This window comes from Hibiscus syriacus, unplaced genomic scaffold (assembly GCF_006381635.1).
Source record: "Hibiscus syriacus cultivar Baekdansim isolate YM2019G1 unplaced genomic scaffold, ASM638163v2 tig00000340_pilon, whole genome shotgun sequence".
Taxonomy (NCBI): Eukaryota; Viridiplantae; Streptophyta; class Magnoliopsida; order Malvales; family Malvaceae; genus Hibiscus; species Hibiscus syriacus.
In genome coordinates, this window is record NW_024061783.1 from 2,720,711 (window position 1) to 2,746,751 (window position 26,041).

Sequence of the window (26,041 nt, forward strand, 5' to 3'; positions counted from 1 at the left end):
CGAGAATTTAGATAAAGTGTAAGGAATGAATAACAGTAACGAGGGAGGAGCGCGGGATTTGCGGGCAGCCGAAGAGAAAACAGGACGTAAAGTCCAGAGCAAAGGCCATCAACCATTAATTTTAGGGTAAACTATATTCTAAGTCACTCCATTATTGATTTGGTTATAAACATGCCATGTTTTCTAAAAAATTATAATTAAATAATTCAATTAAAATATTATTACACATAATTTGTTCTGCATTTAAAATTGAAAAAAAATCCAACATGATCTAGTATAATAATAATTTAAATTTTAGATATTATATCAATTAAGCTATAATTTAAAATAATTCAATAAATTTAACTCTTTATACTTAAAACTTTATAAATTTTATTCGATTTTATCGTTTTTCATAATAACTACAGTCTATCACAAAGCAACAAGAAGTCACTGATAGAAGTCGTTCGTCAATATTTACAAGATAAGAATAAAGACTAAATTGAAATACTTTTTAAACATGAAAAAATTTAAATTTATTGAATTTTTTTAAACTAAAACTAAATTGATAAAATATATAAATTTTTAAGACTAAAATTATTATTATACCCTACGATATTAAACTCCAGTTTCAATTTTTAACAGGAGAATGACATGCTTATAATAATAATTTAATTAAATAATCATTTTTAGAAGAAAATATGAAATATTAATAATCTACCTAAACTTCCGCTCTCTTTTGCTCAAACATCGTCTCTCTTCCTATTTTCCAGTCCGTAATCTTCCTTTGTACGGTTTATATATAAATATATATAGCCACGATCAATCACGAAACAGGTACTCATCTCTTCAAATCCAAAACCCTTTTTTTTTATTTTCCCCTTTGTTTTGATTTAATTTCTCTAGGGTTAATTTTATACAGTTTTGTTTTGGGATCAGTTTTATGTGAAATAAAACGTTGTACTAAGAACAGAAAGTGAGAATAATGGAGATGAGCAGAAACGAAGGAGACGATCATCATCATCATCATGGGAGCAGGCCGAGAAGATCAAGTGGAGATCAAGAAGAAAAGGTTAGGGTTGGGACTGTGGATTTGAGTGGGATGTCTTTGGATTCCCTTCCGATTTCTTCTCTCAATTTGTCAATTGTTTCCAAGTTGGACCTCTCCAACAACAATCTCCGGGTTTTTCTTTCTTTCTTTCTTCCTAAATCGTTAGTTTCTTTCTGTTTTTCCCCAGTTGTACTTATCTGTAACATAAACATATAAATCGTGAAGGTTGTTTAAATTCTTATATAATTTAGATATTTTCTTTATTTAGACGTAAAATTTTGTGTCGGTATGATTGTGAATTAATTAGTTGATTTGGCGTTAGTAATATGATTTGATATGACAGAACATACCGGAGTCGTTAACGGCGAGGCTGCTGAACGTGGTGGCCATGGACGTGCACTCTAATCAGCTCAAATCTCTCCCGAACTCCATCGGTTGTCTGTCTAAGCTCAAGTTTCTCAACCTCTCCGGCAACCTTCTCCGGACTATCCCAAAAACATTCGGAAACTGAAAGTCATTATAAGAGTTGAACACCAACTTCAACCAGCTCACAATGCTACCGGAGACCATCGGATTCGAGCTCATCTGCTTGAAGAAACTGTCGGTTAACTCGAACAAGTTGATCCTCCTTCCTCAATCGATCACTCACTTGACATCGTTACGAGTCCTCGATGCACGCCTCAATTGTCTCCGGTCACTCCCCGATGACATGGAGAATCTGATCAACTTGGAAGTTCTCAACGTGAGCCAAAACTTTCAGTACCTCGAAACCCTACCTTATTCCATTGGCCTATTAATGTCCCTCGTCGAATTGGACGTCAGCTATAACAAAATAAATTATATGTCCGATTAATCGAAACGAGATTCTTTTTAGCTTTAAAAGGAAAACACTAAATTAATCAAAACGAGATTTTTTAAATCATACTTAATTAAAAAAATTAAATTTATGTTTTTTTAAAAAAAAATCATTTCTACCGGTTCAAGAGGTAGAATTTTAAAGCATGCACATTTGAAGCTATGGAGTTAAATATTAAATTGGAGGTACATACTTATTTTAGTATTTGAATCTGTCTGTAATATTTAATTTAGTATTTTATTTTTATTTAATTAGATATCTGATATTAATTTAACAGAGAAAGTGAAAACAAGAAACGTTTGTTTGCATGGACAACACCTTATTTATTATTTCAAATTCCATGCATCCCACATCTCATCTTCTCTCCAAATCCTCTTCCTCTCCCGACACGGCGGAACACCACCCCGCAACAGCTGCCATCGCTGCCGCAGCCGTGGCGTTTCGCCGTCAACTCCAAATCCTAGTGCTTTTTTTTTCTCCATGGTTTACATTTCTTACGAGTTGTCGGATTATGAAATCCTTCTCAAGTTCAAATCCTCGTTGAAGAACAACAGTGCTTTGAAGAGCTGGCGAAACGATTCCAAACCTATATGCAACAGCGAACGTTCCAACTAGATCGGCGTCTTTTGTGAAAACGGCACCGTTTGGGGTTTGAAACCCGAGAGCATGGGACTATCGGGCACCATTGATGCCGCCACCTTGTCCGCCTTGTTCAGATTGAGAACCTTAAGCTTCGTGAACAATAATTTTAATGGTCCGATCCCCGACTTCAATAATCTTACTAGGTTGAGATCCATTTATTTATCCTACAATCGTTTTTCCGGACAAATTCCCGGCAATGCATTACAAGGAATTCTCCGGCTCAGCATGATGTATCTATCGAAAAACCGGTTTTCCGGTCGGATTCCGGCATCGTTGGCCACCCTGCCCAAGCTTTTGGAGCTTAAACTCGATGGAAACTGGTTTTCCGGGAGTATACCAGACTTTAAGCAGAAAACGTTGCATGTAGTTGATCTCTCTAATAATCAATTAGAGTATGATGAATGCAGGCATGTTTGCAAGTGAATAAAATTCGACTCGGCTCAATTTTTTTTCGATTTTACGATTCGAATTAAGTCTAAATGTTTAATTATATATGCAAATGCAGGCAATAAAGATGTTTGTGCTGCACCATTGAAGGCATGCGTATCAACCCGTGCGAGTCCAAACCGTAACGTTGCTCCCGATTTCAAGAAGACGATCTCATTATGGGTTATTCTGATCCATATCATAGTTGGGGTCCTAATACAACTTGCCTTGGTTGTACTTATCATAATGGGTTATTATGATCCATATCATAGTTAGGGTCCTAATACTACTAGCCTTGGTTGTACTTATCATAATCAGTATCCCCAAAAGGCAGCAACAAGCTTCGAAAATGGAGGGTTCACCATCACCGCCATCGTATCGTAAAACGGAAACAGGTCTCAAGGAAGGAACCCGTGCTTCTTCCGTCTTGTCGCCGCGTTCGAGAAGCGGAAGGAAGGCATTGGAGGCTGTTCCAAAGCTTACTTTCTTGAGAGATGACGATGATGTAGAAAAGTTCGATTTGCCGGACTTGCTGAAAGCCTCGGCTGAGATATTGGGAAGCGGGTGTTTCGGTTCATCTTACAAGACTGCTCTACCAAATGGGACTGCCATGGTGGTGAAGAGGTAAAAACAGATAAACAGCGCTGGGAAAGAAGTTTTCCAAGAGCATATGAGGAGGATTGGGAGACTGAGACATAATAACGTGCTTACTCTCGTCGCTTATTATTACAGGAGGGATGAGAAGCTTCTTCTTGTATGTGATTTCGCCGAAAATGGCAGCTTGTTAGTTCATCTTCATGGTTCGTCTGCAATTTAATCAGTTGCTTGACAAACAAGTAACAATTCATGTTCATATATTTTGTTTTTAACTATGTTCTTTCGTGCATCTCATCAAACTTTGGGGGAACCAGCCCTTGATTGGCCAACTCGGTTGAAGATTGTGAAGGGAGTAGCCAAGGGGCTAGCGTACCTATACAAGGAGTTACCTAGTTTGATCGCACCACACGGTCACCTCAAACGTTCTCCTCAACGAATCCTTCGAACCCCTCCTCACCGATTATGCTCTGATCTCGGTCGTCAATCCGGAGAGTGCTCAAACGTTCACGGTGGCCTATAAATCACCTGAATACATCCAACAAGGTCGAGTCACAAAGAAGACCGACGTATGGGCTCTCGGTGTACTAATCCTAGAGATTTTGACCGGAAAATTCCCCTCAAACTTCCTGCTAAAGGGAAAAGGAAGCGATGAAGACGAGATAGCAACGTGGGTGAGATCTAAAGTCGGCGACGATGTCGAAGGAACTTTGTTGACGAACATGGAGCTGTTCGACAAAGAGATGGGAGCCATAACTTACGGCGATGGAAAAACAATGATGCAGCTGTTGAAGATCGGGTTGAGTTGCTGCGAAGGCGACATGCAGAAGAGATTGGATTTGAAAGAAGCCGTGGTGAGGATCGAACGATTGAAGCCCCAGATCGCTAGTCGAGACGATGAATTCTACTCCGCGATGGGTGACAGTGAGGAAAACAGGAAATGGTGATGTCCCATGAATATTGTTCATGTATCATGTCTTATTTTGTGTGGAGATTTGTTGAGATCTAAGAGATTTTAATGTTTCAAATTTCAATGCTATACTTGTGTATCTCAAGATTTCCTCTAGCCTGCATTTTCATTTATTAACTATTTTTTCTCCATCTTTTACCTGCATTATATATTTATATTATATCTATGTATCAAATAATTAATTATATATATTATTTATTTTTTTAAAATCAATTATATATATCAAATTTCAATGCTTTACTTGTGTATCTCAAAATTTTGATATATGTATGTATGTATGTGTAAGGCTGGTTTGGTACGTGAACTTGTTGACATGATGAATGCATGCATGCATGTAGCTGGGAACTACATGAACATTTCGAATGTCAACGAGGAGTTTTCAAAAGCATATAAGCAACACCTGGAACATCAGGCCAGGGAGATCTTTCTTCCTTTCCGATGCTTCTGCTCGCGGAAGGATGTACGTTTTTATTGTTCCCTGTCTCGGTCTCGGTTTCGTTTCTTTGATGGTGAATTTATTGTGTTGTGTATGTGATGTTTGTAACAGATCACCGGTAATGAAGTCATACTGGAGGATACCGATGTAGCTAGAGCCTTGGTTGATTATATTTCATCCGTTCCGATCGAGATCATGGTACTCGGCACACCGTCGAAAGGCGGATTTGTTAGGTGAATGATTGTTTCATCTTTCTCCACCCAAACACCTATAAGACATTGATTCGGCTCATTGATCTTTCTCTGCATTTGCCTTTGTTAATTGTCTGGCAGAAGATTCGGGAGCGTGGAGCTTACGACTACGGTCTCGAAAGCGGCTCCCGATTACTGCACCGTGTACGTGATCGGAAAAGGGTAGATTTCATCGGTTCGATCTGCTGCCACTTCCCCTCCGTCAAGACTCGACATGCCTCCTCCGGCTCAACTGCTGCTGCCTCCACCCGGTACCATCCCTGAAACACCGGAAACCCCTTCGGCTCATTCACCTTAGCTCAGATACAGAGGTTCTGGTAGGCCTCAACTTCCACCACCTCAACTGTATGAAGACACGGAAATGATCAATTAAGTTGTAATAAGATTATCAACATATATATAAATACATATATGTAACTCTGTAACTCAAACGGGAGCTCCAGCAGACAATGGAGATGTATAGTGCAGCCTGAAAGGAAGCACTCATGGCGAAAAAGAGGGTAATTATTCGAAAAGCTGGAATCATTTCTGAGCATAATCTACGAACTGGAGAATGTATTTAACATAATTTTTGTTAAAATTCTCATTACAGGAAAAGAACCTCAATGCTGGAAGTTCAAGAAGAACAGAAGATTGAAGAGGCGTGACTAGCGGAGGAAGCGGCTCTTTCACTCGTGGAGAAGGAGAAAGCAAAGTGTAAGGTTGCCGTTGAGGCAGCCCAAGCAGCTCAAATGATTGCTGAACTTGAAGCACAAAAGAGAATGATTGCAGAAAAGAATGTTAGCAGAGACGACGAGGAGGGGAAATTGGTTGCTGCTTCACATGATATCAGGTATTGGAGTTATACGATTCAAGATATCAAAGTAGCAACCGATCACTTCTCGCTGTCTCGCAAAATCGGAGGAGGAGGTTACGGGTCGGTGTATCGCTGCTACCTAGACCACACACCGGTCGCAATAAAAGTTCTACGTTCGGATGCAACCCAAGGGGAACTACAATTTCAGCAAGAGGTGTGCAGGGCCTGCAGGCACATAAGAACTAGCTATTCTAAAATACTTGCAAGGAATTTATTGATTATATATCTTGTTGTCTCGTATAGGTCGAAGTGTTGAGCTGCATAAGGCATCTGAACATGGTTCTTCTTGGTGCCTGCCCGGAGTATTGCTGCCTAGTCTACGAATACATGGATAACGGGAGCTTGGAAGATAAACTACTTAGGCGCAATGACACTCTGGTACTTCCAATGGCAGCAGAGATCGCAACAAGTCTTCTTTTCCTACACCAAACCAAACCGGAGCCAATTGTGCACCGTGACCGGAAACCTGGCAAGATTTTGCTCGATCGCAACTATGTCGGCAAGATCAGTGATGTTGGATTGGCTAGGCTTGTTCCTCCATCGTTTTCGACTCCGTAACTCAGTACCATATGACGGCAACGGTTGGAACATTCTGTTACATAGATCCAGAATATCAGCAAACCGGATTGCTAGGGATAAAATATGATGTCAACTCACTGGGAATCATGCTACTACAAAAAATAACCGCCAAGTCACCAATGGGTTTAACTCATCAGGTCGAGAATGCTATTGAAAACGGAACATTCGCTGATGTACTCGACCCTGTTGTGCCTGATTGGCCAATGGATGAAACCTTGGCCTTAGCCAAGTTAGCCCTTAAGTGTTCGGAGCTAAGACGGAAAGACAGACTCGACCTAGGTAGGGCCATGTTGCCCGAGCTTGGCCTATTGAGAACCCTTTGATGGGAAATAAACCGAGTAACGAGTAATTTCCCTATAACTAGATTAGTGAGAATGCGAAATAAAAGCGGAAAAATAATACCCGAAATTGATAACAAAGTTCAACCAATTTGTTTACGTCTCCAGACTGCTGCAGATCTTTTACTAAGAGAAAAAATTTACAGGTGTTTACAAAACACTCAGTACTCACAAGAAAGCTCTCTAGTATTGGGAGAAAGAAATGATTTTTGGGATGATTTTGAAACTAAATGAGCTAGGGTATTTATAGTTGAAGCTTGAGGACTAATCTTATAAATACCCTAAAATTCAATTACTAAATTTGGTGATTATCCCTTGCCCAAATTCAATAAAATAGGCTTGATAACTTTGAAATTTAAAGCAGCTCCACACCTTTGAATTTCAAGCAGCCACCGGCTGCTAGCATTATTTAACCAACAATCTCCCACTTGAAGACTGATTTTAATCTGTCTTCACACCTCGATCAATGCAGCAGTATTTCTGGTTTTGTTATTCTAGCATGCCAACTAAAGTTGAACACAATTTCAGTTTGTCTATAGTCACCGTCTTTGTCAACATGTCTGTCGGATTTTGAGCTTTACAAATCTTTTCAAGTTTCAAAATCCCATCTTCCAGAAAAGACCGGATAAAATGATATCTCAATTGTATGTGTTTCGTCCTGGAATGAAAAGACGGATTCTTTGCAAGATGGATAGCACTTTGACTATCGCAATACAAGACATTGTTTTCTTGTTTCTTGCCTAACTCTTCCAAGAAACTTTGGAGCCAAACCATCTCCTTGTTGGCTTCCGTAACAGCAACATATTCTGCTTCAGTTATGGAGAGAGAAACTATCTTCTATATTTGAGAAACCCAACTCACTGCAGTTCCTCCTAGAGTATAGACATACCCTGTAGTGCTTCTTCTGATGTCGACATTTTCGGCTAAGTCAGAATCTACATAGCCTGTCAGTATCGTATCTCCACCTTTGAAACAAAGTGTTTTGTTTGTGGTACCTCGTAGATATCTGAGGATCCATTTGACTGCTTCCCAGTGTACCTTACCTGGATTATTCATGTACCTGCTAACAGCTCCCACTGCATGAGCAATATCTGGTCTAGTACAAACCATGGCATACATCGGACTTCCAATTGCTGAGGCATACGACATCTTCACCATGTATGCATGTTCTTTCTCCGTCTTTGGTGACTGTTCTTTGGAGAGTCTGAAATGAACACCTAAAGGTGTACTTACTGGTTTAGCATCTTGCATGTTGAACCTGGAGAGTACTTTATTGATGTACTCAGCCTGTGATAACATCAAAGTCCCCGACTTTGTGTCTCTCTTAATCTTCATCCCAAGAATCTGCTTTGCAGCGCCCAAATCCTTCATAGCAAATTTGCTTCGACAATTTTTGTTTCAAGTTTATAATCTCTTGCATGTCTGAGCCTACAACGAGCATGTCATCAACGTACAACAATAAAATAATGAAGTTATTGTCGAACCTCTTGATGTAGCAACAATGATCTGCTTGGCATCTGGTAAAACCACTGCTACCCATGAAACTATCGAACTTCTTGTACCACTGTCTAGGAGCTTGTTTTAAACCATACAAGCTCTTCTTCAACCTGCATATTAGGTTTTTCTTGCCTACCTCTATGAAGCCTTCTGGCTGCTTTATATAGATTTCTTCCTCCAAATCACCATGAAGGAAAGTTGTCTTTACATCTAACTGCTAAAGATGTAAATTCTCTGCAGCTACAATTTTCAACACCAGTCTGATTATATACAGTTTTACGACTGGAGAGAAAATTTAATTGTAGTAAATACCTTATTTTTGCTGAAAACCTTTGACAACCAATCTTTCTTTGTAGCGTTTGCTCCCATCATGCTCTTCTTTGATCCTGTAAATCCACTTGTTGTGGAGCGCTTTCTTGCCTAGTGGTAATTCAGCTAATTCCCACGTCTGATTTGACATAAGCGAGTCCATCTCATCTTTCATGGAAGACTCCCACTTGATTGAATCCTCCACCTGCATTGCTTCATCATAACACTCTGGTTCACCATTGTCAGTCAGCAACAAGTAGTGCAAAGAAGGCGAATAACGCTGGGTTGGTTTAGGAATTCTGGAGGAACGTCTCAGTTCTGGTGTGCCTGGTTCTTCTTGAACTGCTTCAGGACTGATTTGAACATTATTTCTAGAAATCTCCTCGAACTCAGCAAATTCCTTTGTTTCAGCTTCGGTATTGGAGTTACTTGATTCTATGGTTGCCCTGTCTTTGTACATCACATTCTCATTGAAAATGACATCTCTGCTTCTGATGATCTTCCGATTTTCATAGTCCCAAAATCGATAACCGAACTCATCACCACCATAACCAACAAAGGCATATTTGTTGGACTTGGCATCAAGTTTACTTCTTTCAGCAGAATCTATGTGTACATAAGAAATACAACCAAACACACTTAAGTGTGAAAGGTTTATTTCTTTCTTGCTCCAAACTTCCTCTGGTATTATGTCATCCAAAGGAACTGAGGGCCCACGGTTGATCAGGTAAGCTGCAGTGTTGATAGCTTCAGCCCATAGAAATTTGGGTAATCCGGCATGTATCCTCATACTTCTGGCACGTTCATTCAGAGTTCTACTCATGCCCTCTGCTATGCCATTCTGCTGCGGTGTCATGGGAACTATTGTCTCCATCTTGATCCCATTATTTGCGCAGAAATCTCTAAATCTACGATTTCTATACTCTCCTCCATTGTTAGACCTCAACCGCTTGACTTTCAGACCGAAATCTCTGAATCTACGATTTCTGTACTCTCCTCCATTGTCAGACCTCAACCGCTTGACTTTCAGACCAATCTCATTTTCCACCATGGCCTTCCATTTTTTGAAGGTATCAAAGACTTCTGATTTCTTCTTTAGAAAATAAACTCACACCTTCCTTGTAGAATCATCGATGAAGATGACATAATATAATGAGCCTGCAAGAGATGGAACTGGAGATGGTCCCCATACATCAGTATGAACCAACTCTAACTTTTCAGCCTTGGGTATCTTACCAATCTTTGCAAAGCTGACTTTCTTTTGTTTGCCAAAGATGCAATCCTCGCATAGTCTGACATCTACATTCTTTAGATCCGACAGCTTCCCTTTTGACAAAAGTGTCTTCATCCCTTTCTCACTCATATGACCAAGCCTTTGGTGCCATATGTTTGATTTTCCATCAGCATCTGTTGCAACAATGATATTCTCTAAGTTTGATGTTATATAGAGAGTACCAGTCTTCTTACCACGAGCAATGACGAGTGCTCATTTGGTAATCTTCCATTCACAGCCTGAAAATGTTGTACTATAACCTTCTCCATCAAGCTGTCCTACAGAAATCAGATTTCTTTTGAGGCCAGGAATATGTCTCACTCCTTTCAGCGTCCAGGTGGTTTGGTTTGGCAACTTTAGTTGGATGTCTCCTTTTCCGACGATATTCAAGGTTTCATCATCAGCTAGATGAACCTTCCCAAAATCACCACTGACATAGTTCTCCATGATTTCTCGGCATGGGGTGGAGTGGAAAGATGCCCCTGAATCCAAGATCCATGATTTAATCGGACTGCTGACGCTTAGAATCATGGCAACACCTGTCTCCTCTGTCACGTTGGCAGATTCTTGTGCGCCAGTATTTTTCTTCGGTACTCGGTAATCTCTTTTAAAGTGACCCTTCTTGCTGCAGTTATAATAGGTAAAATCTTTCTTTCCCGTTCTTTATTTTCCCCTTTTGGATTTGGATCTGCCACGATTTGAATTTCTTTCTGAAGTTCTCCCTTTGGACTCCGTGTGCAAGGCTGAGGAGGTTGATGCTTCACCCGATTCTCTCCGTCGAATTTCTTCGCTCAGTACCAGATCCCGAACATCGTTGAATTTTAATTTGTTGTTTCCCGACGAGCTGCTAACTGCTGTAACAGTAGCATTCCAACTGTCTGGTAGAGATGATAAGAGAATTAAAGCTCGAACTTCATCATCGAATTCAATTTCCACGGAACTCAACTGGGTTGTGATTGTGTTGAATTCATTCAGGTGTTGAGCCATTGATACCCCTTCTGCCATCCGTAAATTAAATAATCGTCTCATCAAGTGAACTTTGTTTGAGGTTGATGGCTTCTCATACATACTGGAGAGAGCCGCCATAAGACCCGTCGTGGTCTTTTCCTTTGCTATGTTGAAAGCAACATTGCGGGACAACGTCAGTCGGATAACTCCGAGGGCTTGTCTGTCGAGAAGAGCCCAGTGTTCATTCTTCATGCCCTCAGGTTACTTTCTTGAGAGAGATTGATATAGATTTTTCTGGTATAAAAAATCTTCAATTTGCATCTTCCAAAAGTCAAAGTCTGCACCATCGAATTTTTCAATTTTCACATTCCCTTCGTCTGCAGCCATCGCTCCCACTCGAATCTGGTTTCTTTGGATCGTTTCTGACAATTTGTGCGAACCACCGTGTATTATGACACATCCGTCGACAAACTCGTATCACCGACAAAATTTTTACTATTCACAAAATTTACTATTTACTATTCACGTGAATAGTAATGAATAGTAACCTCGCAAAAAATTGACAAAATTCACAACTAAAAACTCTGATACCAGTTGATGGGAAATAAACTGAGTAACGAGTAATTTTCCTATAACCAGATTAGTAAGAATGCGAAATAAAAGCAGAAAAATAATACCCGAAATTGATAACAGAGTTCAGTCAATTTGCTTACGTCTCCAGACTGCTGCAGATCTTTTACTAAGAGAGAAAATTTACAGGTGTTTACAAAACACTCACTACTCACAAGAAAACTCTCTAGTATTGGGAGAAAGAAATGATTTTTGGGATGATTTTGAAACTAAATGAGTTGGGGTATTTATAGTTGAAGCTTGAGGACTAATCTTATAAATATCTTAAAGTTTAATGACTCAATTTAGTGATTATCCCTTGCCCAAATTCAATAAAATAGGCTGCCTAACTTTGAAATTTAAAGCAGCCCCCACTTTTGAATTTCAAGCAACCACCTGCTGCTAGCATTATTTGACCAACACCCTTGCCAAAGAAAACATGTCTTTCGTCACAAATTGCAGCAGTGTAGGGACTTCACCAAACAACAGCCAAATTTCCACCACAGCAAGTGTCATTAAAGACTGGTCCTACAGAACTAGATAAATCGGTTGGAGAATTCCCATACAAGGAGGCGAAGTCCGCCATTGAAACTCGATTTATTTCATTTTTTAGGTCCAAAAAACCTGATTAAGAATGTAACAATACAACTGCTATAGACATATTAGAGTAAGTTGTGTCTTAACATCAAGATGTCAAGGCTTTAATAACACAGATAGAGGTGATAGTCCTCCCTCTTGGCAAATAACATTGCTCTGATTCCTTCAGTTCACCTATCAATGTGTAGGGACCTTTTAATAATATTACTACCCAATATTTATATATTTTAAAATAGTCTGTATTCTAATACATTTTGTTAAAGCAATATTTTTTTATAATTAATTAATTTTTATATATTTTTTCCAAGTTAATATAAAATTTTACTTAAAATTCTGTTCTTGGAGTAATCAAAATTGAACTCGAAAGAATAAATAAAAATTAAGTTATAAATTAAGATTTATCTAGCCGACTAATTCGATGTTATAATTTGTGTGAAGGATCAGATTGTTTATAAATAGCGAGTTAGCTCTCTTTCTTTTCCGTTTTCTCATTAAGAAACGAATCTCTTTACTTACTTCTAATTCACTCCCTCTTGCTTCAATCTTCAATATCTTCTGGCCCAACAAAATCCCATGAATTGAACCGACTCCCAAGACCCTTGGGTGTGCGTGTGTGCCCAGTTTGTGATTTTCCTAGGAAAAAAATGGAAAATTTCGGTGGGAAAAAGACACCCACCATCAATCTCAAGCTGTTCACCGCTATTTCGGATTCTTTTTCCCCAAGGAACTTCCAAGACGGTGTGGTTGGGCTAGGCATAGTTGCGGCTATGACTGATGAAACCCATACTCGCCAACCTATTTGCTTTTCCCTGTCGCCGAGATACACCGCCACCCCCGTGCCTACAGCCCCATCTGTTAAACCGGCACCCAATTTCCGAGGTGGCTCTAATCCGGAGAATTCCGGTGGATTATCTCGGAACCCCACTTGTGTAATTTCTAATTCTGGCGATAATAGCAACAATTGCAGGCCTATGGGTCAATTCAAGAGGGAGTTTTGGAGTGATGACTTTCTGGCTTATTGTCATCTTTGCCAGAAGGAGCTTCATGGTTTGGATATTTTCATGTACAGGTATTGGTTTTTAACCATCTTTTGACTGATTTATTTTTCAAGTAATATTGTTTTGATACTTGTTTCTTTTCAGTCCAGTTTTTGTTAATTTTTTTACTGAATTGTTGCTGATTTACAAACGAATTGATATGTAAAATGGTTTGACTATTACTTGGATATGATTCTGCAAGTTTGCAGCTTTACTGAGTAGAAATAAATCTCTTGGTTAAGTATAATTAACTAGTGTTTATTTATTCAAAAGCTTTACAGTTCATTCTTGTCTTTGGAAAGGTATCTAAGGGTCCAAAGGTCTATATGCTTTAATAGGAAATGCTATGATAGAAACTAGAAAGGAGAACGATGAGTGGCCTTGCCTGATACTTGATAGTCTTCTAAATAAACTGCTACAGGCCGATTCCACTAAATAAACTGCAAAGGGCAGGCCGAAGTCACTAGCATGCTAACTTTTCTGCTTCGTCAGCCATCACCGGTAGGGATACTTGATTTCGATCTTGTGTTCTAGTCGCAAATAACGCCTTCTCCGATGTGATTTGTGAACTTGTTACTATTTTGATATTTGCTAAGGAAGATGAAACCGAATCGCCATAAATTTTGGTTCCTAAGCTTTGTTTTGAACATCTTAAGTGCAGTCGTTCTTTTCTGTGTCTTCCAGATCAAAACATTGGCTTCCTTTTCCTTTTCGCTGTATTGTTGGAGTTAGGGAGTAGCGATCACACTACGGACGTCTGCCGTATATTTGTTTGACAGACATAGTACTTAATGTAAAATGAAGAGTCATTTTAATTGGGTAGAAAACTTATACCAAGTGTTCTGTTTTGGTCATTTTGTTCCTGAATTTGAATGGTTATACCGTTCTGCTTGAGATACTTTTTGATAGCGAAATATAACAACAATGATAATAACAAACGTCTGCTGCTTATATTTGGTGTTGATTTTCTGCTTTTGAATTTATCTACCACAAGACAATATTTCCTTTCTGGCGTCCCCATAGCCAGCCTGTATTTCATTTGCTTTCGGGGGAATACAACAATATATTGATACTGATGGCATCAAAGGATCTTTTCACTAATACAAAACATTGAATTGGCAGAGGGGAGAAGGCATTTTGCAGTGCGGAATGCCGTGACAGGCAAATTACGTACGATGATGATCGCAAACAAATATTTGGGGCTGAAGCCAGGAAATGGAAACCACTTGATTGCTCCAAGTCCACACCCCACTGTTCTGGCCGGCAGGTGTTGTTTGCCGTGGTTGCAGCGGCATAGACTATTACTTAATTGTTACCGGACGTGATACAATAAATAAAAGGAAATAATACGCAACTGCAGAATTTTGGTAGGCTTTTGAGTTTCAGTTTCAGCATCTCTTAGTGTGTGTGGAACCAAAATCATATGATATTTCCTTTTGGCATTTCAGCTTACTGTATGTAGGAAAATCATATAGCATATTTATATGTATTATTATGAAGAGTTAAGTTATGAATATCATAAAATCCACATGTTGGAAATTTTATTTTAGAATGTCAGCTGACCAAAAAACTGAGATGAAGTTTCATGTCCATGAATCATCAATGAATATGAATGGCTTTCCACTACCAGCTTTCCCAAAAACAAAGACAGCTACATGTCTCAGACGGCAAAGCTGAAGACGAAGAAGAATAATAACCCTTGTAAGCAGTAGCACGCCTAAATCAATATGCAAGTAGATGTGTGATCAACCTCTTAAAAGAACATTTAAACTTAAAATAAAAATAATTATAATATAATCTTTTAATAAATAAACGCCCATATGTATTGACATGAAAAAATAATAATTAGTTGCATAAAAATCTCTTAGTCGAGCTTAATAGAGGAATCCATACTAGAATTTGACTATTGTCTTTTAATAACTAAAAATGGAACCCTAAGAATCCATCTGCCTGACAACTAGGGAATCCAAAATTTTGAGTTCTAAGCTCCACACAAACTTATGTAAACGTCTGAGCTAACAACATACCTTACGGGATGAGGCAGTTCTGCGGGTTGAAATCAGTATATCCAACATCAACAAGACATAACCCATCAGGAGGTGCTGGCGGTGCCGTGGCACGTCTACACGTAGCCTCCATCAGTTTTAGCAATGCATCTTCTTCTGCTCCTGCCGCTGCTTCCCTTACAGAGGTTGCCACAAGAACGCGGACCATCTATTATATTTGGTTAGATACCATAAGAATGAAAGTTGGGCAAACGGTGAGCACAGAATGTAATGATGTTATAACCTGAGAAATAAATACTTCTTCTCTAGCACTTAACGATGGTTCATATGTTTCCAACATCACTCCATTAATAAAAAAAATAAGGATATAGGAACAATTTGATCTAAAATTCTGGAAAAAGCACAACCATAGGGAACATTCAAACAAAACATCTGTGTATACCTTGCGTAGGAATCGATTTGCAACCAGCTCAACACACATAACCTTTTTCCCTTCCTCATCATCCTACAAAAAAAGTTTATCCTATCAGTGGTGTCTACGCATCAAATATTAATAGACAAATATAACCGGATTTATCCCATCAAGAAGTTAAAACGAAAAAAATATGAGTCAGAACTTATAGTACATGCTCATGTATAAATGAAAACCAATTGGACGCACAGGACTTGAAGGGGCTCAAATTATAAAGGTTCCAACACAGTCAGAAAAACTCAGAGTATACATTACACCCTACAGCCTTTTATCCCACATAACCTTTTTTCCTAATTGGTTAAGCAAGTTACATAAGGAGGTAATATTTCAACTTTGACGTTGTAATTGTCCATAAATTAGTATTACAATTTGCAATTATCCACAAAAAGAGTAATATACTAATCCAAAACCATTAGGTCTTTTACCTTGAAAATAAAGAAACACAACCATTGATCAGCTCTCACAAAATGCAGGCACAGACATGCATATAGGCAAGCAAAGCTTGGGAGAGAATAATGTTGGAATTCCTAAAATTAAGGGCAGAATCTTTACCTTATTTCAAAATGCAGGCACAGACATGCATATAGGCAAGCAAAGCTTGGGAGAGAATAATGTTGGAATTCCTAAAATTAAAGACAAAATCTTTACCTTATTTCTAGGAGCTTACTTTTTAAATAGACACTAATCTTAAGTTACTAATTAAAGTTACTGATTTTTAGGGATTATTTCCTATTTCGTACTAATTCTTTTCCTTAAAAATGTAAACTATCAACAGAGAATACAAATGAGAACAACCTTTCTTCTTAATCTTGTTCATGGTATCAGAACTCTAGGATTCTTTCGATCCTACTCCTTCGACTCTGATCTCTCACCTTAAAAATCCCTCCTATTCAGTCTTTCTCCCATGGGTGACAAAACTCTATTCGAATATGAGACTTCACAAGTAACTCAAAATATCAATCACATAACCACTCAAAGTGACCTTAATTCCTCTCTTATAATCACCAATCACGTCTAGATGAAAATAACTTCTTACAATGATCTCAATCTATTCTTATAGTGATTCGAGGTCGTGGCAAACTAGGGTACATCAATGGAGAAATCCCACGACCAACCATGGCAGATCATGCTTATGTTACATGGGAGCTCAACAACTCAATTGTAATGACTTGGCTGATCAACTCAATGGAAAGCCACATAAGTCGTACTTATCTTCTATTCAAGACTACAAAAGACATGTGGGATGCAATTAAGGAGAACTACTCCGATCTGGGAAACACTTCTCAAGTATTTGAGATCAAACTCAAATTAAAGGATACTCGACAGGGGACATTTAAAGTAACCCACTACAACAATTTGAAGATCCTGTGGCATGAACCTGATATGTATTATGAGGCAGACTAAGGTGAAGGCTAGGAACACACCAAGTTTATGACACACCTCAACAAGGAACGACTCTATGAGTTCCTGCAGGGCTGAAACGAGAGTTGGATGAAGTCCGTGGAAGTATGGCAAAACTCCTCTACCAACTATCGGTGAAGCATTTGCAGAAGTTCGAAGAGAAGAAAATCGTCACCGAGTCATGATGGGGGGACGTGAAGGAACCTAAACTTGTGACCACTCTTGGTCACGGTCTTGCTGAAACTTCAACTATTATCTCTAGGGTCCACAATCCCAGAAAACCCGAGTTGGAAGTGATTCAGGGCCAGCCCGACCATGGTGTAGTCACTGTAACCATACTGGTCACACAAGAGAAAAGTGCTTCAAGCTTCATGACTATCCTAGAAACACAAAAAATCATAAGGACAACAAGACAACTTTGTTATCTTCCAGCACTTCATCGACTACTACTTATGATGTCTTAGATGTTCACCTAACCAAGTCTCAACTCGAGACTCTCCATAAGATGCTTGGTATATTGACTGCTCATGGATCTTTAGCCTCTCAAGGTACTGCCCTCAATATTACCTCTGAATCTAATAACCAGCCCTCCTGGATTCTCGATTCGGGTGCCTCCTATCACATGACAGGTAATCCCACCCTATTTCACACCAACACCCTTGTCACAACCAATCTCGAATCCAAATAGCATATGGATCTTATTCGCCTGTTGTTGGAGTTGGAGCAGTACAACTTATCAAGAATTTCTCACTCGAGAAAGTCCTACATGTTCCAAAACTATCTTGCAACTTACTTTCAATTAGAAAGCTTAATAAAAAAGAGAATGTACTTGCTAAATTTTCTGCCATTGGTTGTGTGGTACAGGAACAGAAATCGGGGAGGATGATTGGCACTGCTAAGGTTGATGATAGACTCTATATGGAATAATGTTAATAAAAACAATATAAAAGGAGGATTGGCTTTATTGGCTTCAAATGAGGACACTATTATGTTATGGCACCATAAGTTAGTTCATCCAAACTTCTTGTATTTGAAGAAATTGCTTCCTCTGTTATTTAGAAATAAAAATACTAGTTCCTTGAAGTGTGAAATCTACCAATTATCAAAGCACAACTATGTACCATACCCATTAAAGCCCTATATCCAATCCCAACCGTACTCCTTGATACACAGTGACTTATGGGGAGCTAGTCGAGTGAAAAATGTTACAGAAGCTAAGTTGTTTATATCCTTTATAGATGATCACACTAGAGTCTGTTAGGTCTATCTCCTCAAGGAAAAATCCAAGACACCTAAAATGTTCCAAAGCTTTCATTCCATGATTCGAACTCAATTTAAGTCTACCATACATGCACTCCGCATTGATTATGGGAGAGAATACTTCAACTCTGTTTTAAGCCCATACCTTCTTGACCAAGGCATCATACACCAAAGCTCTTGTCCTGACACACCACAACAAAACAAAATTTCCAAGAGAAAAAATCGACACTTCCTAGCCGTTGCTTGAGCCCTAATATTTACCATGAATGTTCCAAAATACTTGTGGGGAGGGGCAGTCCTCACTGCATGTTACTTAATATACCGAATGTCATCCAAAGTCCTAAACCTCCAAGCACCTCTAAATAACCTACAAAAAGCATTTCCCCTATTTCGAGTTCCTACCCTTCCAGCCAAAATATTTGATTGCAAAGCCTTTGTCTATAATCATCAACCAAATCAATCTAAACTTGATCCTCGAACCCATACATTGTCTTCATTGGCTATTCTCCCACACAAGGGTTACAAATGCTATTCACTAACTTTGTGTGGTGTATTTGTCTCTCAGGATGTCACCTTCTTTGAAACCAAATCTTATTTCGCAACATCTAATCTTTAGGGGGAGACTCTCAATGAAGTTGAGACTCTTAATACCCTCCTTATTCTACCTCATGATTCTACTTCCACCATTGTTATCACAAAAAAACCTAACCATGGTATTCTCATAATTGTCGATTTAGACTTCTTTCCTCACAGCAACAGGAAATTAATACTACCCTTCCCAATAGTAACCTTCCCATCAAAAAGCAACAGTTCCTTGGATTAGAAAAACAACAACAACAAGCTCCTGAACTTCTTGTATACTCTCGACGTCGTCATTCTCCTGAAACAGAGACAACACTGCCAATTCCATCCCCAACCGAGGACTGTTATGTACCAGAGGTCTCCCTTGCTTCATCATCCATTGATCTTCCAATTGCAGTTCTAAAAGGCATAAAGAGACGCACACAACATCCTATTTCTCAATTTGTATCCTATGGAAATCTATCTAAGTCCTATGACTAATGTTGATCGTGTAGAGACTCCAAGAAATGTAAAAGAAGCACTTGAATCAACCTAGTGGAGACAAGTTGTGATGGAAGAGATGAATGCTCTCAAAAGCAATGGAACGTGGGAAGTCTCTGAATTGACTAAAGGGAAAAACAATAGGATGCAAATGGATCTTCACCACAAAAGTTAAACCAGATGGCAGCATCGATCGACACAAGGCTCGGCTTGTGGCAAAGGGTTTCACCCAAACCTATGGTCTAGTCTACGACGAGAAATTTGCTCCAGTTGCCAAACTGAATACCATTTGGGTCCTCCTATCTCTTGCTGTCAACCTTGATTGGCTCTTGACTCAATTGGATGTAAAAAAACACATTCCTCAATGGTGAATCAAACGAGGAAGTATGTATGGACTTCCTACTCGAGTTTGAAGAAAGGGTCGAGTGTGTAAATTGACTTGTGGCAAAGGGTTTCACCCAAACCTATGGTCTAGTCTACGACGAGAAATTTGCTCCAGTTGCCAAACTGAATACCATTTGGGTCCTCCTATTTATTTCTGTCAACCTTGATTGGCCCTTGACTCAATTGGATGTAAAAAACACATTCTTCAATGGTGAATCAAACGAGGAAGTATGTATGGACTTCCTACTCGAGTTTGAAGAAAGGGTCGAGTGTGTAAATTGAAGTCCTTATATGGGTTGAAACAATCCCTGAGGGCATGGTTCAGTCGATTTAGCAAAGCCATGACCAGCAAGAGATATTCAAGGGCAGGCAAACCACACTATGTTTTACAAACACTCGGGAGAGGGAAAATGCTATATTCTTGTCATTTAAGTTGACGTTATAATCCTAACATGAGATGATTCAAGTGAAATTAGAAGTCTAAAAGAATTCCTCGGCAAAGAATTCGAGCTTAAGAACAAGGAAAATGCCAAATACTTCCTTGGAATGGAAGTAGCAAAGTCTCAAACATGTATTTTTATTTCCCAAAGGAAATATGTTCTTGATTTACTATTGGAAACTGGCATGATGGGTTGCAAGCCAGCCGAGACTCTTATGGAATTTAATTTGAAGTTAGGGACTGGTGCGGATAGAGAAGAAGTAGACAGGGAGAGATATCAACGGCTAGTAGGAAAACTCATCTAACCTATCACACACTCGTCCTGATATAGCTTTCGGTATGTGTCATTAGTCAATACATGCACGCTCTGAGGGAGAAGCACTTAGAAGCCGAGTACAAAATGTTAAGGTACTTGAAAGGGACTCTTGATAAAGGTCTACCCTTCAAGAAAACAACCAACCGATATGTGGAGATCTACACTAATCTAGATTGGGCAGGTTCAGTAAATGATAGTCACTCTACAAGTGGGTATTGTAGCTATGTATAGGGTAACATCATGACATGGAGAAGTAAAAAACAATTTGTTGTAGCTCGTACCAGTGCAGAGGCTAAGTATCGAGCATTATCTCATGGTATATGTGAAGAAATTTGGATACAACGACTAATAAGGGAACTAAAAGTGTCATATATCAGACTTATGAAGATGTACTGTGACAACCAGGCAACTGTCAGTAGAGCAAATAACCCAGTTCACCACAATCACACCAAACATGTAGAAATAGATCGCCATTTTATCAAAGAAAGAATCAACTCAGGAGAAGTGTGCATAACCTACTTACCTACTAAACAAAAAGTTGCAGACTTGTTACTAAGAGCTTGAATAAAGGTATGCTTGAGGATCTTATTGCCAAGTTGAGTTTCATAAACATCTACACTCCAGCTTGAGCTTGAAGGAGAGTGTTGGAATTTCTAAAATTAAGAACATAATCTTTACCTTATTTCTAGGAGTTCGCTTTTTAAATAGACTCTAACCTTAAGTTATTGATTCTTAGGGATCATTTCCTATTTTGTACTAATTATTTCCTTAAAGCTGTAAACTATCAGAAGAGAATACAATTGAGAACAGCCTTTATTCCTAAGTTTGTTCAAATAAAATTAGCAAATATTTAAAACAAGCCCAACTTATCAACTTAATTCAATCCCTTCTATTTATAAAGTTGTTTTGGAATGATTATTTATTGATCTAGCAAAATGAGGAAAAAGTTAGAATTACCTATGCAAAAATTACATTTTAATTCATATGACAATACCTAGGAGAAGGCTACGCTTCAACATGAGATGAAGTTTTAGCAACGAAAAACTGGTGAAAAGCCTATATATATATATTATCTATTGCATGTGAAGTCTATATGAAAAATCTTTTTTGAAATCTAATGACAGCAAAACTTTAGTCATGTTCATCCTTAGGGGTGTATAGCAAGGAACAAAGGTTTGCAACATTGATAACAGTAAGAGATATTTACTGAAGAAGGTATTCTTGCTTCTGCGGCTCGAGCATGGTACATGAAGCACTCCGTTGGTGGCCCTCTGAAATTAATATTTATAAGAAAAACTGTCATTAAACAATTACATGGCAAAAGCAAATGATGATGATGATGATAAATCAACTGGCTTATGTACCTTGGGGGATAAAAGAGATAAAATACTCTACACAACACAAATTGCATGATATATATGAAATACTCGATGAATCTACAAACAGAAACCTTTTTATATATATAATTTGGAGGTTGGGGGTTGCTAGGGTCTAAACCCAAGTTTTCTTGTCCTCCAAATTTTCAGTTTTCAGTTCTTGCAAAAGTCATAAGATTCCAGTATCTTTGATAATCCAGAAGAAGAGTATGGCAATTGGCAATCCGCATTACTATATCTCAACTATGAATTTCTTGATGATGTCAACTTTGTTTGACTCTTACATGTTTCTAGATGCTTTGGTATCACGTGCAAACATTCTGTATGACAATAATTTTCCTTCTAGTTTCCGTAATAGCTGATTAACCCTGCATACACTGAAACTGCTTGGCTTGTATGCAGCTTCAGACTCTGTACTATTGCTGATAATTACATCCTCAACATTTTCCAAACTAATGCTCTCAACACACTTGTTACTTGGCTCAATATAGTTTCCAGCAAAACTAGATTTCTCAACTTCCTTCTCATTCTCACAACATTGCTTCTCATTTTCTTGATCATTCAAAGGAAAAATATACAAATAGCGCCTCCATTTTGCAGAGAAGTTGGGATGGAATACACGTGAAACCTACAATGATTCAACAATAGTTGCTAATGTATAGGAGTAATTATTACAGATAAGCTTTGCAGTTGCTGATATCCAGGAATATTTTTCTGCTTGGATAATCGCCATTCATAAAAAGAAACCATTACCTCAGAAACTGATACAACTCTGAGTTTCCCAGGTGCCGCACTATTGATTGCATCTTCAATATCACAAGGTTTTACATCCTGTCTCCAAGTATCTGAAAAAAAAGGTGGGAGAAAAATAAGATACAACTGTAGGAAAAAAATTTGGGAAAACAATTCATACAATCCCAACAACCTTAACCAGAACATATTCTATTTCTATCATGAGATATCTTACAAACTAGACTGCTTCATCATTCGCTATGATACCTAAACCTTGGCTAAATATGATCATTTTCACAATAAATCAAAATCACCAAGTGTTAGGAAAACGATGGAGTGGACTAGGGAGGAAATAGTAGTAAATCAATACAATGAAAGCTGAAAATGAGTAAGATAGAAGTTGGAACTCTAGAAAAACATAGGCTTATAATAACCACTAGTTTTTTAAGTCTTTTAATTAACATACCACATCTTCCTTTCAGGCTTGAACTAAATTAGCATAAAACTCTCGAACAACTAGGATCACTGCATCTACAGGATGCATACAGAATTACTTTCAGGCTTGAACTAAAACATCTTAATTTCCACAATATGAAGTAACTCACTGTCTCTTTGGCGCCATGTCACAAATTCACAATTATGCAACTAACTTATAAACATCTCAACCAAAAATACTCCGTAGTTTTCTAAGGATTTCAACTGACACTGCAAACCAAAGAACTAAGCAATTCTAATCTTGATTATCAACAAGTATCCGGAATCATTTTCAATAATTCAAGAGATTCAAAAGGTATCTAATTCTAGCAATTTCTCAACTAATCCAAAACAAATTCACAAGCAGTTCTCAAGATCAACCAAAAAATCACAAGATAGAACTAGATATGAAGCTGAAATCAGTCAATGAAGAGAAAAAAAACTAAAGAGATTAATTATCTAAAACGAGGATTAGAACACTTTTTTGAATGATTTTCCTTTTGATTCCAATCTTGAAAGAGATGTTAAGCCTCAGGAAAAATATGAAAACAGAATGACTAGGGCCAACCATCTTAAAGGGAAATTAAGATGGATTCAACGCATTAAATTAAATGTTCATTAAAGGAAGATGAAAACAGCAAAAATCCGTAATAAAACGTGCCACAACATACAGAAAGAACAAACTTGCTGAATAGCAGACACTCCTTTGTCGGTCCGGCCTGCAACCAAGGCACAACCTTCCGGTGGTTTAGATTTTTCCTTCAGAAGTTGTGCTTTCTTGTCATCAACAAATCTCCCAAGAGATCTTTCAACTATTCTGTAGAGTGCATTCAAGTAAGAGATAGATCATTCAATTTTCAGTTTACATAAAATCAAAGGGGAAAAACAGCTTACTCCTGAGCAGTGTTCAAACCAGGCTGCTTCTGCCATCCATCAAATGCACATCCACTGTATGAAACAATTATCTTGAAAGTTACTCTTTTCCATCTTCCAGTCCTTTCTTCTCTTTCATCACAAACCTCTAATTTTTTAAAATCATCGTCAACAACATCACTACACGTCTGCCATCAAAACTTAGTTGAATAAATGCAAGCAACAAAAGGGTTAACTAAATCTAAAAGAAACAGACAGATACCTGAATGTCATTGCCATTGGCAGTGCCTGTGCCGAATAACGTTGATAAGGTTAAGCAGCCATTGACCACATCGGAATAGAAACGGCAAACGTCCTGCCAAGGTCGCTCATACATGAACTGATAGCTCTCTCTAGCAGTCCACCTTGCAGAACTGCAAGAATCAGTGTGGTTGTAGTGAAAATAAACCTTGTTTTCCGTTTGGTTTTCCATGGATGATATTGATGCTATGGCTCTGAAGTTCCCCAGTCTACTGATCAAAGATGCTAATGATTTTACGGTAAATGATGACATCATGTACCTCTGCCTCTCTCGAATTCAAGAAATCACCGTAGCGATACCTAATTCATTACTCGCTCCGATCAAAACAGATTTCATAAAACGGATTCGGGTATTATTTAGTATTAGGGTTTAACAAGTGATAATGAGACGGTACGCGTCATTCATAAATTGTCTACAATACATTTTATGCTCAATATTCAAATAAGCGAATAAATTATATTTAAAATTAATTTTTAGTGTTTGAATAAACTTTTGCTAAAAATAGTTATTTAATAATTTTTTTTTGTTACAGATTAAATTTTAAAAAATAATTGAGCGATATATATTACGTTTATATTTAAAAAATAGATATATTTAAATATTATTTTATTTTTAAAAATAATATATATATATATAAACGTGACATGTGTCACTAAACGACCTTTTTTAATGTTAGACACCTAAAAACATAAAAAAAATATTAGACATCTATTTTTAATAAAAAATTCTTTAAACATCAAAAGTCAATTTTATGTATTGTTTAGACACTTATTTTTATATTAAAATAACATTTTATAATTTTATTTTATATTTGTATTTTTACCCAAAAATCACATAAATATTATAATATTACCTGTCAGACAGCATTTCCTCAAATTTTGCCAATCTAGCACCTTTAGTGATAATAAGGCATGTTACGTGAAACACACCTTTACTTAGGTGAACCGAAGGCGCATCCCTTAGAGTGTGCCTTCTAGCGAAAATGTTAACATGGCACCACGTGGGAAGGCGTGTTTCAAGGGATGCGTCTTTCGGGGTTTTCTTACCACATGGTCCACATCAAATTCCCTAAAAAATATTTTAAAAAAATATACTTTAAAAATTTATAGGGACTACCATCGTAATTTAATACATATTAGTTTAATGAGTTAAAAAGCTTAATGAGATTAGTTTATATAGGCATATTGGAGTATTTATGTTATGTTTCTTGACAATGTGAAATAAAAGTATAGGTTTTATTACCACATCAGATTCCCTAAAAGTATTTTAAAAAACATGCTTGAAAAATTAAAAATTAAAACTATAGAAACTAACATCGTAATTTAATACATATTAGTTCTATGAGTTGAAGAGCTTAATGAGGTTAGTTTATATAGGCATATTGGAGTGTTTAGATTTTGTTTCTTGACAATGTGGGATAAAAGCTAAAAGGTGTATTCTTCAATGTTAGTCACACTTACATAATCTCAGTAGGGGTCCACATAATTGCATAGTTATGGTAATCTTGTATAATCAAACCATAGATGAATTTTCATTTCCCTCCCAATTAAATTCCCATCCTCACTCCCTCTTATGCACACATTAATCTGCAGAGTATATGGCTTATCCGGTGTTGTTCCAAAGAACTCAATAGCAGCTGAAAACTATGATAGAGATATGCTTGTATATCAGTTTACTATCAGCTAACTGTATCAACC

General features: G+C 37.8%; 3 protein-coding genes and 2 pseudogenes across 4 annotated transcripts; 4 read left to right on the top strand and 1 right to left on the bottom strand.

Moving 5' to 3' along the window:
• The first annotated feature begins 918 nt into the window (after nucleotides 1-918).
• Nucleotides 919-1,883, top strand: LOC120188500 (plant intracellular Ras-group-related LRR protein 6-like). The gene is given in 2 exon segments (XM_039191935.1): nucleotides 919-1,162; nucleotides 1,374-1,883. Coding segments are annotated over 2 exon segments (708 nt in total). The 5' UTR covers nucleotides 919-964.
• A 483-nt stretch (nucleotides 1,884-2,366) lies between these two features.
• Nucleotides 2,367-4,495, top strand: LOC120188598 (annotated as a pseudogene).
• A 300-nt stretch (nucleotides 4,496-4,795) lies between these two features.
• Nucleotides 4,796-6,963, top strand: LOC120188685 (annotated as a pseudogene).
• Nucleotides 6,964-12,721: 5,758 nt separating this feature from the next.
• On the top strand, nucleotides 12,722-14,797 carry LOC120202606 (FCS-Like Zinc finger 13-like). Its single transcript, XM_039203021.1, has 2 exons — nucleotides 12,722-13,280; nucleotides 14,371-14,797. Exons 1-2 carry the CDS (start codon nucleotides 12,856-12,858, stop codon nucleotides 14,543-14,545), a joined length of 600 nt encoding a protein of 199 aa, XP_039058952.1. The 5' UTR covers nucleotides 12,722-12,855; the 3' UTR covers nucleotides 14,546-14,797.
• A 26-nt stretch (nucleotides 14,798-14,823) lies between these two features.
• LOC120202592 (tRNA pseudouridine synthase A) lies at nucleotides 14,824-24,708 on the bottom strand. 2 transcript variants are annotated; one of them, XM_039203008.1, is made up of 9 exons: nucleotides 24,306-24,708; nucleotides 24,065-24,231; nucleotides 23,842-23,987; nucleotides 22,718-22,809; nucleotides 22,249-22,592; nucleotides 21,796-21,859; nucleotides 15,697-15,759; nucleotides 15,276-15,462; nucleotides 14,824-14,921 (listed from the first exon to the last, which is right to left on the bottom strand). In XM_039203008.1, the coding sequence occupies exons 1-8, from the start codon at nucleotides 24,597-24,599 to the stop codon at nucleotides 15,277-15,279; spliced, it is 1,356 nt and encodes a 451-aa protein (XP_039058939.1). In that variant the 5' UTR covers nucleotides 24,600-24,708; the 3' UTR covers nucleotides 14,824-14,921; nucleotide 15,276. The 2 variants fall into 2 exon arrangements, with proteins under 2 accessions (XP_039058939.1, XP_039058932.1); XM_039203001.1 differs by lacking the exon at nucleotides 14,824-14,921 and having other exon boundaries at nucleotides 15,211-15,462.
• Nucleotides 24,709-26,041: the final 1,333 nt, after the last annotated feature.